Source organism: Chiloscyllium punctatum, chromosome 45, assembly GCF_047496795.1.
Source record: "Chiloscyllium punctatum isolate Juve2018m chromosome 45, sChiPun1.3, whole genome shotgun sequence".
Lineage (NCBI taxonomy): Eukaryota > Metazoa > Chordata > Chondrichthyes > Orectolobiformes > Hemiscylliidae > Chiloscyllium > Chiloscyllium punctatum.
In genome coordinates, this window is record NC_092783.1 from 27,798,905 (window position 1) to 27,818,558 (window position 19,654).

General features: G+C 43.3%; 1 protein-coding gene across 5 annotated transcripts in view; it reads left to right on the forward strand.

The window, feature by feature from the left end:
* Nucleotides 1-19,654, forward strand: part of sycp3 (synaptonemal complex protein 3) — a 264,133-nt gene that overhangs the window by 207,797 nt on the left and 36,682 nt on the right. For all 5 annotated transcript variants that reach the window (XM_072563492.1, XM_072563491.1, XM_072563495.1 and 2 more), the window contains exon 5: nucleotides 3,343-3,460. In XM_072563492.1, coding sequence (XP_072419593.1) covers nucleotides 3,343-3,460 — 118 coding nt within the window. The remainder of the gene's footprint in view (nucleotides 1-3,342; nucleotides 3,461-19,654) is intronic.

A 19,654-nucleotide genomic window follows, 5' to 3' on the forward strand; every position in this document is an offset into this window, starting at 1 on the left:
CCCATCCATCCCTGAGCTCATCCCTATAATCAGGGTGGGGTGAATGTGCGCTGAAATTGTCATCCTGTGTCATTTTAAATAATAAAGGGTCAGTTGAGCTTGTTAAAGGCTTGGTTATCTCAATAGTATGCTATCCATTCTATACAATTGGTGTGGTTGGGGCTACAGAGCCTATTTTCTTTTAAAAGGCCAAGAAACTATCTTCAGGAATGTCTGTTGCATATTGGAGACACTCCCCCCCCCCCCCCCCCCCCCCCCCCGAGACTGCTGCAGTTTCAGTTGTATTTACTGCCAACCTCTAGCATTATGGGCACTGCAGGAACTGCTGAGAAATCTTGTCACTGAGGGACAAAAATTGCACTCTGTCCTTTGTTAAACCACCCACGTTGTATTATGAGGCTGATGTATTTTCCGCGATTGTAAGGTGACTGACTTTTAAGTTAGGTGTGGGGATTCGCACACAAGCAGTCTTGTCCCCATCTAGTAAAAGTTTGCCCATTATTTTGTTTCAGGTTGATGAATTTTCATCAGAATTGTTCTAACAAAAAAACATTAACTTGAAGTGTTAACTCTGCTTCCTTCTCCACAGATACTGCCAAACCTACTGATAACTTCAAGCATTACTTTCAACATCCATAGTAGTTGCTTTTTTAAACAATGATGTGTTTTGGTTACAAATGGAGGAACAGAATGTGATCTTAATTAAAATTGAAGTCACTTGATTTCAGAAGAATTAATTGAGCTATTGAGCTTTAAAGAGATTACCACGATGCTTTCCATTTATTTTTATTTCATTCTTGCAGAGCAGGAAGTCACCACATGCTTGTCAAAAGTTATAAGTGATAGTATTTCAAATGATGAAAAACAAGAACTGTGAGCATTTGTAGAATGCCTATAAACACTTGTGTATTAAAGCAGCTGTTCAAAAGATGAGCCAGAGTTTAACATGTATCAGATGCTAGCCCCACAACTAAGTCTTATGATTCTCCTCCCTAACACAAGCTGACTTTCTTTCCAACCCCGAATCACCAAGGATATAATTAGAAGAAAAAGTACAGGAAATCAAGGGATGAATGCAAATTTCTCCAGCTTTCTCATTTCCCCTCCCCCCACCTTTTCTCTGTCCCAACCCTCAGACTCAGCACCGCCTTCTTGACCTGCAATCTTCTTCCCAACCTCTCCGCCCCCAACCCCTCTCCGGCCTACCACCCTCACCTTAACCTCCTTCCACCTATCGTATTCCCAACGCCCCTCTCCCAAGTCCCTCCTCCCTACTTTTTATCTTAGCCTGCTTGGCACACCCTCCTCATTCCTGAAGAAGGGCTTATGCCTGAAACGTTGATTCTCCTGTTCCTTTGATGCTGCCTGACCTGCTGCGCTTTTCCAGCAACACATTTTTAAGCTCTGATCTCCAGCGTCTGCAGTCCTCACTTTCTCCTACAGGAAATCAAAGCCCAGATGAGCAAGACTGACACCTGAATACAGAAAGCAAAATTCATAAATCTATTTTAGTGAGGTTCTATCAACCTTAATCTTGTGATCCACTCCAAATTATGTATTTAAAGGCCACAATATCAAAATGGGTAGAAAGAAATTTTGAGAATTTGACCTAAAATGAGAATAGATAAACCCTCCTCAGGTGGAGAACATTCAATCATAGAGTCACACAGCAGAAAAACAGACCCTTTGGCCCACCATCTCTCTGCCAACCAACAAACACCAAACTGCACTAATCCATTTACCTGTACTTGGTATGTGGCCTACTATACCCTGGCACATAAGAACTAATCCTATGAAATAAATTAGTTATCCATTTCCACTGTTCAATCTTGACAGTTATTCCTTACATCCAGCCTGGAAACATCTTGTCCTTTGGGGTATTTAATAATTTACCAATAAAACTTCCAAACCTTTATAGCCAGCTTTCTGAGTCATATATAAAAGAGCTCATTGAGCTCAAAAAGCACATCAGTTTTTGCTGCAATTCTGTGCCAAATGTCCAAGGTGGAAAAACTAATATTTTTAATATTCAAGTCTTACTTTTAATTAACATCATACACGCCATTAATCATCTAATCAAGTATAAAATATACTCAACTCATTTAACATGAGTGAGGGTCCACACTTGCTGAGTATATTTGGCTTGATATTCTGAGATTTTTTTTTAAAGAAGTAGTGGTGACTTTTTTTGTGGTTGCTTTTTACCAATTAAATCATAAAACAGAAAATACTATGGCTTGGGATTGAAGTGCCTGAGCTTTATTTCCTTTGCTTCAGACTTTACGTAGATATTTTCACAAGTAACATTGAAATGAATATTCCTATTAAATTGCATATATCTCATATTGCCAGTATAAACAGATCAAAGTACTTTAGGGTTATTATATAAATGAGGCAGAAGCATTAAAAACCCACTTTGCAAAAATTCAGGCTATACTTTCTTTTTAACTGTATGATTTTACGGATAAATTCAGCTAATAAAACTAAGTTACCGGGATCTACAGACTGACAATGCTCACAAGCTACAGGTTAAACTGAGATGCCCCTTCTCCTTTAGCAGATCTTTGCTCATCAGTGCACATTTTAAAGTGTAATCTACAAAATTGTGCAAGCTATGCAATTTAAAACTTAAGAGGTACATGTAAAACGCTGTTAAGATTCTTACAGTACTGCAGTTCTAGGCTCCATATGATTGGAAAGATGTTGAGTCTATAGAGTGTGCACAGTGCAGGTTCAATACAGTGTTGCCTGGAATGGGGAAATGCAAACATAAAGAAACTTGGCTTTCTTTCTGATTTGAACAATACTGGGTGAGATGATCAAAGTGTTTCAAGTGATAAAAAGGTTTGATAGTTGATAGTATGGAAAGAAGCTAGCAGTTTCCAGCAGAATGGGGGCCGAGAATGTTGAACCAATGATGTGGATGAAATGTGTAAGTTTTTTTACAGGGCTGTGAATTCACACCCAAGTTCAAGGATAGGTCGATAAAGGAAAGTCATTGGAGCAGGGCAGATAAATGTGATCAGAACCATTTAATTGTGCGGAAAGTAAACGCTGACACAGCCTGGCTGGCAAAAAAAAACTGTTTAAATGTTCTATATAATGATTGTTTGATACTGTTCCTCATAACTGGGGTAAAGAACTGAGAATTAAGATGAATATAATCAGTAGCTAACCCTGCCCTTGAATTGAGAACAATGCTGATATTGACAAGTAACTCAAATTTGAGGCATTTTTGGGGACTTTCATCTGGGGATGGGAGTTCAAAACAAACTTGTTAAAATATATTAGTAGACAAGTTAGTTTTGCAATTTTTCTCACTTCTTGTTCATTCCTGTGCAGCTGATATTAATAAAGCTATCTTGGCTAAGAAGAAACGACTAGAGGTGTACACGAAATCATCATTAAAGACCAGCAACCAAAAGATAGAACAAGTGTGGAAGGTGCAACAACAAGAAAGGTAATCCAAAGATCTGTTTCAGTACAAGTTCATTCATCCTACAAATTTGTATAAAAAATCTAAATGTATGTAGAACTGTTATAAAGAAAGGAATTAGCCCACATCTCTTTATGCCACTTATTTTATTCTGTGCTTGGATTATGGAACATATCCCACTGTTTCAATGCTCTACCACATAGTTCTGATCTCAAGGAAACTCTAATCAAAGCCAGAACTTTCTGCAATTAAGTGTGATTGTATAGGGGATGTTACAACACTATTAAACTAGTTTAACTAGATTTCTTTGAGTTAGATACCTGATGTCAGTAGGGTTCATTATGTTTAGCTGCCTCCAAGCAAAACTGCTAGGAATCCACATAATCATTAGTCTCTAGTGCAAAGGCAAAATACAGCAGATGCTATAAATCTGAAATAATAACAAAAAAAGGTATGAGGTTGTGAACTTGAAAGATCAATTCTGTTTCTCTCCACAGATGCTGCCTGAACTGCTGAGGTTTTCCAACATATTTGATTTATTTCTCAGCAAGGTTTTTGTATGCTCCCTGAGATGTGAAACCTCTTCAAACATGTTTACCTAAATTTAGAGAATTTGCTGCAGGTGGGCAGTTGGTAAACTTTAGACCTGTTTTTTATTCCTCTGAGTTTATGTTGAGATAACATTGGGAACTAACTGTACAATTGAATACTGTTCATTGAGTCAGGGCTATCTCTTAGAACACTTACTTGGAGCAGAGTGAGTAAAATCCTAACACTAGTGTAAATGTACCTCCTTTGGTTTCATCAGTGAGCTGGTCAGGATAGGTCAATCAAGACTGCAGACTTATATTGTTCAGATTTAGGACTTCCACAGATGGGATTAGTTAACTATCTTTGCGTCAGACAGAGTATTCTGAAGTCAATCCATTTCCAAAGTATTTTCTCCCCTTGTTCTCTTCCTCCAGTAATAAAAAAGGAGTAATGATTTCATCAAGAGAATAGGGGTGGGAATGATGTCATGTTGTCACTGGAGTATGCTCTGGGGACAATGGTTTGAATCCCACCAAGATGGATGGTGGAATGTGAATTCAGTTAATAAATCTGGGATTAAAAGCTAGTGTAATGGTGACCCATGAAACCATTGTCAATTGTTATAAAAACTCTTTTTGTTCACTGATGTTCTTTAGGGAAGGAAAATCTGTCTTCCTACCTGGTCTGGCCTACATTTGACTCCAGATTCACAACAATGTGGGTGACTCTTAAATGCCCTTTGAAAAAGTTTGCCAAGCCACTCAGTTGCATTTGATGAAAGGAACAAAATCAAATGGACCACTTGGCGTCAACCAAGGCATTGGAAACAACAAGATCCACCAGCAAATGCCCGTCCAAGCCGAACACCATCTTGACTTGGAATTATGTCACTGTTGCTGAGTCAAATTCCTGAAACTCCGTCCCTAACACCCCTGTGAGTGTACCTATGGTTCAAGAGGTGGTTCCCTACTGCCTTCTCAAGGCAACTACTGAAGAATAATAAATGCTGGGCTGAGCCAGGAATGCCCATATCTTATGAGTGAATAAAAAATGTAGTCAAGGTTGGTACTCGCTATCTGAAAGCTGGTAGATGCTAAAACTCTACACATTTTGATACTTGGAATGCTGTAACCTCTTGAGATACGAATCAAAAACTGGAAACTGGTAGTAGGATGGATAACTCTCATCCAGTCAACACAGGTTTATGAGCTGAGTGGTCTTCTGTGCTGTAAAATGTCTATGGCCCTTTCATATAGATGACAGTGCATCCTCCTGTATACTTTGAGAATCAGTATTACAACATTATCAAAAACAATTCAGACTTCTGATAGAATTGATATTCTCAGTAAGCAACAGGAATGGCAAATGGTGAAATCTGAGGTTGTTTAGATGGCCAGGCTTATTATTTGAAACCACAATAATGCAGAATTTTACCCTCTCTGGAGGGCAAACATCATGAAGAGTTTGGTGAAAAAGTAGGGAGAGAATGATTTAAGAAATCAGATTCTCAACATAGAGATAAATTTTCTCGAGTTTCCTCCAAACCTTTAATGGTGACTTCAGAATCACATTCTTGAGTAGCAACAGTAGTGTTGTGGTTCTGTTCGCCGAGCTGGGAATTTGTCTTGCAAACGTTTTGTCCCCTGTCTAGGTAACATCCTCAGTGCTTGGGAGCCTCCTGTGAAGTGCTTCTGTGCTGTTTCCTCCGGCATTTATAGTGGCCTGTCTCTGCCGCTTCCGGTTGTCAGTTCCAGCTGTCCGCTGTAGTGGCCGGTATATTGGGTCCAGGTCGATGTGTTTGTTGATAGAGTCTGTGGATGAGTGCCATGCCTCTAGGAATTCCCTGGCTGTTCTCTGTTTGGCTTGCCCTGTAATGGTAATGTTGTCCCAGTCGAATTCATGTTGCTTGTCATCTACGTGTGTGGCTACCAAGGATAGCTGGTCGTGTCGTTTTCGTGTTCATGGATACGGATCGTTAGCTGTCTTCCTGTTTGTCCTATGTAGTGTTTTGTGCAGTCCTTGCATGGGATTTTGTACACTAGCCACGAAACGACACGACCAGCTATCCTTGGTAGCCACACACGCAGATGACAAGCAACATGAATTCGACTGGGACAACACTACCATTATAGGGCAAGCCAAACAGAGAACAGCCAGGGAATTCCTAGAGGCATGGCACTCATCCACAGATTCAATCAATAAGCACATCGACCTGGACCCAATATAGCGGCCACTACAGCGGACAGCTCGAACTGACAACCGGAAGCGGCAGAGACAGGCCACTATAAATGCCGGAGGAAACAGCACAGAAGTGCTTCACAGGAGGCTCCCAAGCACTGAGGATGTCACCTAGACAGGGGACGAAACGTCTGCAACACAAATTCCCAGCTTGGCGAACAGAACCACAACAATGAGCACTTGAGCTACAAATCTTCTCCCAAACTTTGAACAGTAGTGTGTCCACACCTTTACATCTCATTACAGACAAACTTCTCCTTTTTACAACCCACTTCTGATTCTCTCTTCCACCAAGTAACTAGACAATACAGATTCTTCACTGATAAAATAGTCTGTTCCTGGCATTAGCAACTTGCTGATTACCTGTCCTGGTTATCATGTCCCTGCTTTTACTGCACAGTGTCCCTGTATGCTGCATAGCCACCATCCTCCTTGACGGTGCGTTCTCACAACTCTAGCTCGACAAACTACCAGCCTCAACACCAAGCCAGACAGCACTTAAGTCCTTGACTACTTGAATTTGGAGATGCGCTTCGGCGGGGCGGTGTGGACTTGTTGCGCCGGAGGGCCTGTTTGCACACTGTAAATAATCTAATGCTTGATGCCACATATCTCACGTATCGACTCATATTGAAATTAGATTACTTACAGTGTAGAAACAGTCCCTTCGGCCCAACAAGTCCACACCGACCCGCCGAAGCGCAACCCACCTAGACCCATTCCCCTACATTTTTCCCTTCACCTAACACTATGGGCAATTTAGCATGGCCAATTCACCTAACCTGCACATTTTTGGACTGTGGGAGGAAACCCACGCAGACACGGTGAGAATGTGCAAACTCCACACAGTCAATCGCCTGAGGCAGGCAATGAACCTGGATCTCTGGCGCTGTGAGGCAGTGGCTAACCACCGTGCCACCCGTGAAACCCATTGGTTTTATGCTGACATGGATATGCACATCCTATGGAAGTACTGCCACACTCGATCAAGGAACTTGTCCAATTACACACTGGATGGGCCATGTTTAAAACTGCAGGCCAACTGCAAGCAATCTGGATATTACAAATGGGTCAGTCCTGGTGTTGTTGAGATATCAGCCAAGAAGTGGGCCAGTTTTTCCTGCAGTGAGAAAAAGGGAGGGATTGAGAATGATTCAAACGGATGCAAAAATAGTTGTGGACATATATTGGCAGGAGGGATGGTGAGGAGTCCCTAATGAATGAGTAGGAAGTACACAGAGCAGACAGTGTTAGTAGTTTAGGAGAATAAGATGGATGTGGGTCCTTGAGTTGGTTCTCTTTCATTCATTCATGGCTTGGGGGGTATCATTGGCTGGCCCAGCATTTATTACCCATCCGTGGTAGCCCTTGAGAAGGTGGTGTTGAACTGCCGTCTTAAACCACTGCAGTCTGGGATCAGATTTTATACACATAGATGAAACTCTTTGCAGTTCAGTGCTCTCTGTTTTCCAAATAGATTGGCGTGGTTCAAGAAGGCAACTAAGGATGGGTAATGACACCCACATGCCGTGAGTGAATTTTTGAGAAAAATTCCATTTACTATTGATGTTTTGACCCAACAAAACTGAAGGAAGGGAGATATATTTTCCTGTCAAGATGGTGAATGGCTTGGAGGGGATTTTGCATGTGTTCAGTTTATCTACTGATCATGTCCTCCTAGATCGTGGTCATCAGTTTGTAAGACACTATCTAAGGAGCCTTGCTAAATGTGTGCATTGCTTTTATTAGGTTGTATTATACTGCTGTTGCTGAGTTTTGAAGCGAGTGTTTGTGGATGTGGTGAGAATCATATGGGCAGCTTTGTACTGCGTGATGTCAAGCTTCTTGAGTATTATTGGAACTGCTCTTATTCAGGAAAGTAGTGACTGTTCAATCATACTTCTGACTTATAGATGGAGGACAACCTCTGGGGAGTCAGGAGGTGAATACTTGTGGGATTCCTAGCCTCTGACTTGCTTTTGTAGCCACAGTACTTATACAAGTAATGCAGTTCAGCTTCAAGTCAGTGGTAACCCCCAGGATGTTGATAGTGAGGGATTCAGTGATAGTGATGCCCTTGAATGCCAAGAGGCAGTGGTTAGATTGTCTCTTATTAGAGATGGTCATTGCCTGGCATTTGTGTTGTGTGAATCTTACCTGACAGTTTTCAACTCAACTAGGCTGGAGATTAGAGTCAAGATTAGAGTGGTGCTGGAAATGCACAGCAGGTCAGGCAGCATCCGAGGAGCAAGAAAATCAACGTTTCGGGCAAAAGCCCTTCATCGCTTTTCAGCTCAAGCCTGGATATTGTCCAGATATTATTGTATTTAATTGTGGTTGGGCTGGGAAACTACCCTGAAAACCCTGTGCAGAAATATCCTGGAGCTGAGATAACTGAATCTGGAGAATTCTTTACCACAGCGGACTGGATCATTACATATTTTCAAAGCAGAAATTAGAGAATTGGGAGTTATGGAGAATAAGAAAGTGGATTTGAAGATTGTCAAATCAGCCATGAATTGTTGAATGGATGAACAGACTGGATAGACTGAATGGCCTGTTCCTGCTCCTGCATATTATGATGATTAGATGTGGCTGAACTAATTTCACTGCCTCACTAAAAGTACCTTCCACCTCTGGCCTGTCATTTCTGCGCATGTCTTTTATTTGACACTTTGCCTATAGATGTTCTTGCAATAATAAACTCCTATTTTAAGTGATTGACATTTTATTGTTAATACTGGAAACATTTTGGATCTCTCTACTAACAATAAGCTATGTAGATCACACTGTACTTTCCAACAAGATTATTTGTAAATCTCATCTTCAATTTTTTTTTATTTCAAAAATATACTTTATTCATAAAATGATTTGATGGTCTGTACATTGGATCATGCCATACATATGTCCACATTTACAAACACAGATTCGACTTTATCCTTGTCATTTACAATCCTGTGCATTTTTCAATCTTGTACATATATTTGGCTGAGGCATCAGCAGAGCCCAAAAAAAAACGTCCGCATGGGCCCCCTGTTCTTCTTTAGGCAGGCCGATCTTACACGGTGGTCTTTCCCCACCGCGCCTTGGCGGCAGCTGCCCCAAGCTTCAGCGCGTCCCTCAGCACGTAGTCTTGGACCTTGGAATGTGCCAGTCTGCAACACTTGGTCGGGGTCAACTCCTTCAGCTGGAAGATCAACAGGTTTCGGACCACCCAGAGAGCGTCCTTCACCGAGTTGATGATCCTCCAGGCGCAGTTAATGTTCGTCTCGGTGTGAGTCCCGGGGAACAGGCCGTAGAGCACGGAGTCCCGCGTCACGGCGCTGCTCGGGACGAACCTCGACAGGCACCACTGCATTCCTCTCCAGACTTCCTCTGCATAGGCACATTCCAGAAGGAGGTGTGTGACAGTCTCGTCCCCCCCGCAGCCACTTCGAGGGCAGCGTGCGGTGCGGCAGAGAGTCCGGGCGTGCATAAAGGATCTCACAGGCAGAGCCCTTCTCACCACCAGCCAAGCCACATCTTGGTGCTTGTTGGAAAGTTCTGGCGATGAGGCATTCTGCCAAATGGCTTTGACAGTCTGCTCAGGGAACCGCTTGACAGGATCCGCCTTTTCCCGAAGGGTCTCAAGGACGCTACGTGCTGACCACTTCCTGATGGACTTGTGGTCAAAGGTGTTTTTCCTCATAAATTTCTCCACGAAGGACAGGTGATACGGAACGGTCCAACTACTCGGAGCGTTCCGCAGCAGCGAGGCCAGGCCCATCCTTCGCAACACCGGGGACAGGTAGAACCTCAGTACGTAGTGACACTTGGTGTTTGCGTACCGGGGATCCACGCACAGCTTGATGCAGCCACACACAAAGGTGGCCATCAGGGTGAGGGTGGCATTGGGCGTGTTTTTTCCCCCATTGCACTGGTCTTTGTACATAGAGTCTCTTCGGACCCGGTCCATCTTTGATCTCCAAATGAATTGGAAGATGGCCCGGGTGACTGCGGCGGCACAGGTCCTGGGGATAGGCCAGACCTGTGCCACATATAGCAATACTGAGAGTACCTCACACCTGATGACCAGGTTTTTCCCCGCGATGGAGAGCGACCGTTGCCCCCATCTGCCTAGTTTCTGTCTCATCTTCCTGATCCGCTCCTCCCAGGTCTTGGCGCACGCCCCAGCCCCCCCGAACCAAATACCCAGCACCTTCAGGTGGTCAGTCCTGACGGTGAAGGGGATAGAGGATTGGTCGGCCCAGTTCCCGAAGAGCATGGCCTCGCTCTTGCCTCGGTTTACCTTGGCCCCCAAGGCCCGTTCGAACTGGTCACAGATGCACACGAGTCTGTGCACGGACAGCGGATCCGAGCAGAAAACAGCGACGTCATCCATGTACAGGGAGGCCTTAACCTGCAGGCCCCCGCTGCCAGGAATAGTCACCCCTCTCAGGCTCGCATCCTTCCTGATGGATTCGGCAAATGGCTCTATGCAACACACAAACAAGGCGGGTGAGAGGGGGCATCCCTGCCTGACTCCAGATCTTACAGGGAAGCTTGAGAGGGGGCATCCCTGCCTGACTCCAGATCTTACAGGGAAGCTATCTGATTCCCACCCATTGATTGAGACTGCACTGACAATGTTGGTGTAGAGCAGTCTGATCCAATTTCCGATTCCCTCCCCAAAGCCCATTTTGGAGAGGACATCCCTCATATATGTATGCGATATCCTGTCAAAGGCTTTCTCCTGGTCCAGGCTGATGAGGCAGGTGTCCACCCCCCTGTCCTGCACGTAGGCGATCGTATCCCTGAGGAGTGCGAGACTCTCAGAGATCTTCCTGCCCGGTACAGCACAGGTTTGGTCCGGGTGGCTCACCGATCCCAGAGCAGACCTGACCCGGTTGGCGATGACCTTTGACAAGATTTTGTAGTCTGCATTTAACAGTGAGATCGGTCTCCAATTTCTAATTTCCTCCCTCTCCCCCTTCCGCTTGTAGACGAGGGGTGATGATGCCTTTCCTCATGGATTCACTCATGGTACCTGCCCGAAGCATACTGACATACACCTCCAGCAGGTCCTGGCCGATCAAGTCCCAAAGAGCGGAATAAACCTCGACCGGTAAGCCGTCGCTTCCGGGAGTTTTATTCTTTTCGAAGGACTCGAGGGCCTTGGTCAGTTCATCCAGAGATAGCGGCTGGTCCAGCCTCTCTCGTGTTCCGTCATCTAGGACCTCCGTGATAGAGGACAGGAACAACTGGGAGGCCGCGCTGTCGGTTGGCTTCGAGTCATACAGGCTGGCGTAGAAGGATTTGCTGATCCTCATGACGTCAGCCTGAGGTGACGTTACCGAGCCATCTTCTTTCTTCAGGCTGCTGAGCACGGAGCTCTCTTTGTGCACCTTCTGGAAGAAGAAACGTGAGCACGTCTCGTCCTGCTCCACCGAGCGGACCCTGGACCGGAAGATTATCCTGGAGGCCTCCGAGGCAAAGAGCGAGGCTTGCTGGCCCTTCACCTCCTTGAGGTCCTCCGTGACATCGACCCCCATCGTCTGCAGCAGGAGCAGGTTCTGCATACTTTCCTGGAGCTGGGACAGTTTTCCCCGCCTCTCTCTCGCCTCCTGGACACCTTTGAGGATAAAGAACCTCTTGATGTTCCCTTTTACCGTTTCCCACCAGTCCGCTAGAGACTCAAAGAGGGGCTTCACGGTTCTCCAACCTGCGTAATCCCTCTTGAGCTCTTCGATGTTTCCCGGGGTCAACAGCTTAGTGTTCAGTTTCCACGTTCCCTTGCCCGCCCGCTGTTCGTCCTGTATTCAATCCTGAGCAGAACAATTTTTATTCACTCGTGGGATATGGGCATTGCTGGCTGGCCAGCATTTATTAATCATCCCTAGTTGCCCTTAAGGTGGTAGTGAACTGACTTCTTGAACTACTGCAATCCATATGTTGTAGGTAGAACCCCAATACTGTTCGGGAATTCCAGTAATTTGAGTCAGTGACATTGAAGGAATAGTGATATATCCCCAAGTAAGGATAGTGAGTGCTTAGAGGGAAACTTGCAAATGATGGTATTCCCAAGTATCTGCTGGCCTTGCCTTCTAGATGAAAGTGGGCGTGAGTTTAGTATGTGCCGGCAAGAATCTTGAGTGAATTTCTGCAGTGTATCATCTAGATAGTACACATTGCAGTGACTGAGCATTGCTGGTGATGGGAGTGGATATTTGTGAATGCATTGCCAATCAAACAGGCTGCTTTGTCCTGAATAGTGTCAAGTTTCTTGAGTGTTGTTGAAGATATGCGCATTCAGGCAAGTGGAGAATACTCCATCACAGTCCAGAGGTGTGCCTTGTAGATGGTAGAAAGGCTTTGTGAGTCATGAGGTGAGTTACTTGTTGAATACTCCTGGCCTTTGATCTGCTTTAATAGCCATTGTATTATTATTTGGTGAGCCAAGTTGAGTTTCTGGTAAATAGTAATCCATCTAGATGTCGTTAGTGGAGCATTAAATGATAGTAATGCTATTGAATGTCATGAGATGACAGTTATATTCAGTCTTATTGGAAATGTTCATTGCCTGGCATTTATATGGCGTAAATGTTACTTGCCACTAGTCAGCCCAAGCCTGGGTATTGTCCAGACATTGTTACTTTTGAACATGGACTGTTTCAGTGTCAGAGTCGTCGTGAGTGGTGCTGAATATTGTGCAATCATCAGCAAACACTTCCAAACTTATAAGAGAGAGAAATGGCTGAAGGTGGTTGGGCCTAGAACACTACCCTGAGGAAGTCCTGCAGAAATGTCCTGGAGATTAAATGACGGACCTCCAATAACCACAACAATCTTCCCATGTGCCAGGTATGACTCCAATCAGCAGAGAGCTTTACTTGATTCCAGGTTATTAGGGCTCTTTGATGTCACACTCCGCCAAATGCAACCTTTATGTCAATGGCTGTCACCCTCAGCTCCCCTCCATGTTTGAACCAAAGCTGTAATGAGGTCAGGAGCTCAGTGGCATGGTGGAATCGAAACTGGGCATCGCTGAATAGGTGCTGCTTCACAACGCTGTTGATTTCTCCTGCCTTCACTTTGCTGAATTTTATGTATGGAACATATCTAGATAATTTTCTACGTTCTCAGGTACATGCTAATATTGCAGTTGCACTGGAGCAGCTTGGCTAGGGGTGAAGCAAGTAGTGGAGCACAGCTCTTCAGTACCATTGCCAGAATGTCATCAGGGCCACAGCCTTTGCAGTATGCAGTGCCTCCAATGATTTCTTGATATCACATGGAGTAGATTGAATTGGCTGAAGATTGGCATCTGTGATGCTGGGGATACTAGCTGAAGATTGTTGCACATGCTTCAGTCTTACCTTTTGCACAAATGTACTGAGAACGACAGAGATTAGATCTGATCTGTTGGTTGTGGGATTGCTTAGTTCTGCTTATTACTTGCTGCTTTTGCTGTTTGGCATGCAATGAGTCCTGTTTGATAGCTTCACCAGGTGGTCATCTCATTTTTGGGTATGCCTCGAGCAGCTCCTGGCTTGCCCTCTTGCATTCTCTGTTGAACCAAGGTTGATCCCCTGGCTTGATAGCACTGATAGAGTGGGAGATAAGCTGGGCAGTAAAGTTGTAAGTTGTGTTGAAGTACAAGTCTATTGTTAGTAGCCCTCGGGGATTCATGGATGCCCAATTTTGAGTTGTTAGATCTGTTCAGAGTCTTTCTAATTTAGCAGTGATACTGCCATACAACAAGATGTATTCCCAATTAGAAGATGGGATTTCATCTTCCCAAGGATTGTGCACTTGTCACTGTTACCAATACTGTCACAGACAAATGCATCTGCAGTAGGCAGATTGGTGAGGATGAGGTCAAGTGTGTTTGTTTTCCCTCTTGTTAGTTCACCATCTGCCACAGACCCAATCTGGCATCTATGTTCAAAGATTGCATTTTGTTCAATGTTGGATGACAAGTCACTTGAGAAAAATGCAAGAATTCTTATCCCAGTTTCCTTCATTCTGGGGTACAACACTATACCTGTTCCACATTGGTTACCCCTTTTCAGAAATTCAATCTGATTAGAATTTGTGTCATTTTTCTGTGAGTTTCCACCCCCATCCACCTTTCTTAGTTTGGCCTGGCTTGAAATAATGTCAGTGGGAAGGGATGATCATACTTCACGATTGTAAAATCATAGGGGACATGGATAAAATGAATAGCAAATGTCTTTTCCCTAGTTTGGGGAATTCAAAACTGGAGAGGAAAGATTAAAAAGGAACCTGAGGGGTTTGCACATATGGAATGAACTGCCAGAGGAAGTGGAGGATGCAGTGCAGTTACAACATTTAAAAGACATTTGGACAGGTATATGAATAGGCAAGGTTTACAGGGCAATGGGCCAAACCCAGGCAAGTGGATAGAGAAGAAATTGCAGAACCCTGGCTGATATTTTTGCATCATGGTGAGCCAGGGGTGAGGTCCTGGAAGACAGGAGGGTAGTGAATGTTGCGGCATTATATATGAAGGGCCGCAAAGAAATAACTGGGAAGTATAGACAAGTAAGCTTAACATTTGTGGTAGGTAAGTACCTTGAGAAGATGATGAGGAGTAAGATGTACATGAATTTGGAAAGACAGGGTTTGATTAGGAGTCGTCTGCATGGCTTTGTGTATGGGAGATCATGCCTTACACATTTGTTAGACTTCTTTGAGGTGACTAGGAAGGTTGATGAGGTCAGGGCGAGTAGACATAGTCTATACGGATCTCAGTAAGGCCTTTGATTAGGTTCCGCATGGTAGGCTGCTCTGGAAGGTTAGATTGCATAGGATCTAGGAGGAACTGGCAAATTGGATACACAATTGGCTTGGTGGTAGAAAGCAGAGGATAATAATGGAAGGTTGCTTGTCGGGCTGGAGGCCTGTGGCTAGTGGTGTACCTCAGGTTCGCTGCTAGGCCTATTGCTGTTTGTTATCTATATCAATGATTTGGACAAGAATGTTCAAGGCACGATTAGTAAGTTTGCAGGTGACACTAAAATAGGCGGTATTGTGGACAGTGAGGAAGGTTCTCAGAATTTGCAGCGCGACCTTGATCAGCTGAGAAATGGCAAATGAATTTTAATATAGATAAATGTGAGGCCTTGCATTTTGCAAAGTCAAATCAAGGTAGCAGATTTATGGTGAATGTAGGGCCTTAAGGAGTGTAGTGGAACAGAGAGACCTTGGAGCTCAGGTGCATGGTTCTCAGAAAGTGGAGTCACAGGTAGACAGGGCAGTGAAGAAGGCTTTTGGCACACTGTCCTTCATCAGTCAGGGCATTGAGTATAGAGATTGGGACTTTTTTTGCCGTTGTACAGGACGTTGGTGAGGCCGCACTTGAAGTAATGTGTTCAGTTTTGGTCGTCTTGCTATAGGAAGGATGTTATTAAACTGGAAAGAGTGCAAAAGAAATTTACAAGGACATTGCCTGGACTCAAGAGTCTGAGTTATAGGGAGAGCTTGGACAAGCTAGGACATTTTTCTTTAGAGCGTAGGAGACTGAGGGGGTCTTATAGAGGTGTATAAGATCATAAGAGGCATGGATAGGATGAATGCACTCAGTCTTTTTCTCAGGGTTGCAGAATCGAGGAATAGAAAGGGAATCAGTTTAAGGTTAGAAGGGTAAGAATAAAAGGGAATCTGAGAGGCAACATTTTTACATGGAGTATGGTACGCATATGGGATGAGCTGTCAGTGGTAGTGGTTGTGGCATGTACATTTAACAATATTTAAAAGATATTTGGACAAATACAAGGATAGGAAAGGTTTAGAAGGATACGAGCCAAGTACAGGGAAGTGGAGTTAGCATGGATTGACATTTTGGTCAGCCTGGACCAGCTTAGGCTGGAAGGACTGTTTGACTCTTTGACTATGAAAGTTCCAGACCAGAATGTTTTGTTACAATGCTGAAGGAATTATTTAAAGTTGAGAAAGTCTTAAGCTCAGTTATTGACTGACCAAGGAAGAGGCAAGCAAACTCTCAAGGCTGGGAATTGAAAGAAACAGATTAAACCTATAGATTTGATAGAAGAGAAAACTCATGATAGTTTTTGTGATAGATGAGTTGTATATTTGCCATATGTTTTCGAACCTTTCAAATTGTGTTATACATGAATAACCTGTTTTTTTCTTTTCTTTTATCTGGTAAACTTTTACTTTTAAAACTAAATCTACACTGTGTTTGTGTTTCAGTGAAAGACAACTTTATCAAATAAAGAAAATCAAAATATAATCTATCAAGCCTGATGTTAAACTGGGATACGAGTTGTCCACTAATAACATCAGTTGGGATCATAATATATCTTGTCAGTTAACTAAAAAGTTGAAGAGTTAATGTAGGAGTGATACATTACTCCTGTAAAGGATATTGCTGGGAAAAGAGTTGAATCTATTTTTTTAAAGGTTTATGTTGTGATCTTTCTAAATTTTCATATGTGTATCTTTGATTATTTATTTTGTACAATGACTTGTGTTTTTTTTAATCAAAGAACCTTGGCAGCCTTTTGTGAGCTTCACGTTACAAATAAACATATGATCTGTCAAGTCAGGTTTCACTCTAAGATTTGACTTGTTCAGTATCACCACCATCTGCAATCATAACAACGTGAACACAAAGAAGTCAGCAGTTCACAATGGGGCACAGCTGTCAGACAGGGGGCTAGAGGAGAGGGCTGACAGGCAGGAAGGACATAGCCGTCTCACCCCAGTATAGGATGTATGTTTGGATTGCTGAGGAAAGAGTTACCTTGAGATGACTGAGAATCATTGCTGCAAGAAAGTATAGTTCTCTAGGTAGGTTGTTACGGAGATTTGTGCTAAAGACCTCATCGTTCACAGCATTGCTCACTATGCCTGCCAGTAACTGTCAAATTCACTATGTTTTAAACTGGTTCCCTTCTGGCTCCTTCGAAGGATTGATTGCGGATCTTGGTGGAATCTCGTGAACTGCTGCACACTGCATCTTGATGATAGATGATGCCCTATTTGCCAGACCTGACTTGTGTATTAAATTCTAGATAGATGCAGCTTCCCAGAGCAAAATACTGCAGTTTCTGGAAATCTAAAACAAACATAAAGAATGGTGGAGAAACTCAGCAGGTCTGACAGCGCCTATGGAGAAACAGAATTAACATTTTATGTCAGTCTGACTGATGGCCTGCTGTAGTAGTCATATCAGATTCGAAACGTTAATCTGTTTTTCTGTCCATAGACGCTGCCACACCTGAGTTTTTCCAGCATTCTTTTTGTTTGTTTCTCTCAGGAACTGAGTTGATTTTGACTTCGCCACTGAATTATTCCATACTAGGTATCATTGATTCCTCTGATATAGCCATTAACATCCAGTGATCAGTTAATTCATCAACATTCAGAAAGTATTCTTACTCCCTAAGTGTTCAATTTGTCGGTGGCCATATCAAAATCATCCAACACGCACATGCTCGCTATTCTGGCAGATGTCATAACTACTACATCCTCTGATGCTCCAAGCAGCTGCTGTTTTTTGCTCCATTTCCCAAACTCCATGAATGAATCCTAGGAGCCAAGGGATATCTTTTGAAAAGATAGCTATTGACTCTTCTATGAGAGCTTGTGACAGAGGCACTATAACTGAACCAGGCTGCTTGATAGGACAACTACTGAGTGATCCATCAGGCTTCTGAAGATGTTGTTTCACTGCCTGACTGGTTGGGCGGTGTCCTTTAAAACACAAATATCTGTGGTAGGGTCTGAATTATTATGTTGGTTTGCTGTGCACTCCATAAATGAGCCTAATGTGTGGATCTTCAAGACAATGGGCCCTGGAAAGATACTTGGTCAGAGGAAGAGGTGTAAGTTGTGGAAGAGGAAGAAGGTAAGGCCGAAGAGGAATATGCAGAACCGCAGAGTGTCCTAGTTACACAGGGTGGCTGGGCTCAGTATCAGGGTTGAGGATCTTGTCAGAATGCTATCACAACAGGAGTGATCTGATTCAGGCTTGTTTTGAAATGTTCCAGGGTGAACAAAATGCTCTGGAATTCACTCTTGTTGTCAGAGCTGACACTTACATTGTATTGCAGCCTGAAACATGTAAGCTCTTGCCACTAATGAAGGATGTACATCATATTAAAGGTTTGCTTTCGTTTTTTGATGTCCCAGCATTATTAAAAGTAGGCTCACTAATCTGGCTTCATGTATCAGTGTTTGTGTGATGCTTATTAAGGAAAACTGTGCATGGCTACAGGTGGAAGACATTTAAATGCTTCACACTTGCTTTCAAACTGAGTTTACAAGGGATCTGCATATTCTGCCAGCATGTATGATTCCCAGCCTTGCTGCTGGGACCATTCAGTAAACTAACTCAGTTTGAAATATTAAATGTACACGACCATTTCAAGTAAAGGTACCTATTCGAAGACCTCAGAGAGTAGAATCATAGAACTTGGAAACAGACCCTTAGGTTCAACTCATGTGCGCTGACCATACATCCCAATCTGACCTAGTCCCATTTGCCATCATCTGGCCATAATCCTCTAAACCCCTCCTATTCATATACCCGTCCAGATGCCTTTTAAATGTTGAAACTGTACACACCTCCACCACTTCCTCTGGCAGCTTGTTCCACACATGCACCACCCTCTGCGTGAAGAAGTTACCTGTCAGGTCTTTTTTAAACCTTTCCCCTCTCACCTTAAACATGCCGTCTAGTTTTGGACTCCCCCACCCTAGGAAAAAGATCTTGGCTATTCATCCTATCTATGACCCTCATGACCTGTATAATCTACTAACATTTGATCATACTTTTTCGGTTTGGATGAATTCCAGATTTTTTTTTCTCACACCCAACACAACACCATATCTCACTGACAAATTTAAGCTTCTTGTGAACTGAACATAACCTCTGTTCAGGTAATCAGAGAAGTCGTGTGCTGATTAATATCTGTACACTGGAACTACAAATGCAGCTCTCCTTCACTGACATGCCACAATGATGGACTGTATGTCTCCCATCACAGCTGCAATCTATCTAACTAAGGATAAAGTTAGCATGAATACAAGTCAAAACAGCACCACATAGGAACATCTCAGGTTCTTGCATGTATAGAATTTACCTCTGAACAGTAAGGGGTTGCTAAATTTTGAGAGTGTTGCAAGTAGCAGTTATTTAGAACTGACATTTGTGATCATGACATTTCTACATGAAATTGGATACTCTTGGAAAGTACTGTAAATCCTATTTGAGCACTGCCTGGAGGTTTGCTGTAGAAACCTTAGCACCTGGCCTCAGCCTTATTTGCTTTGAACTGCTGCAAAGGAAAAAGAAGGAGGTATCATTTCTAATAAAACACTCTTAATCAAAATAACATGTAAGGCAAAGAAACTGTATGACACTTCCTGAAATAAAGGTTATATTTATGAAAAGAACATCTCACTCCTGTGTTGAGAGTT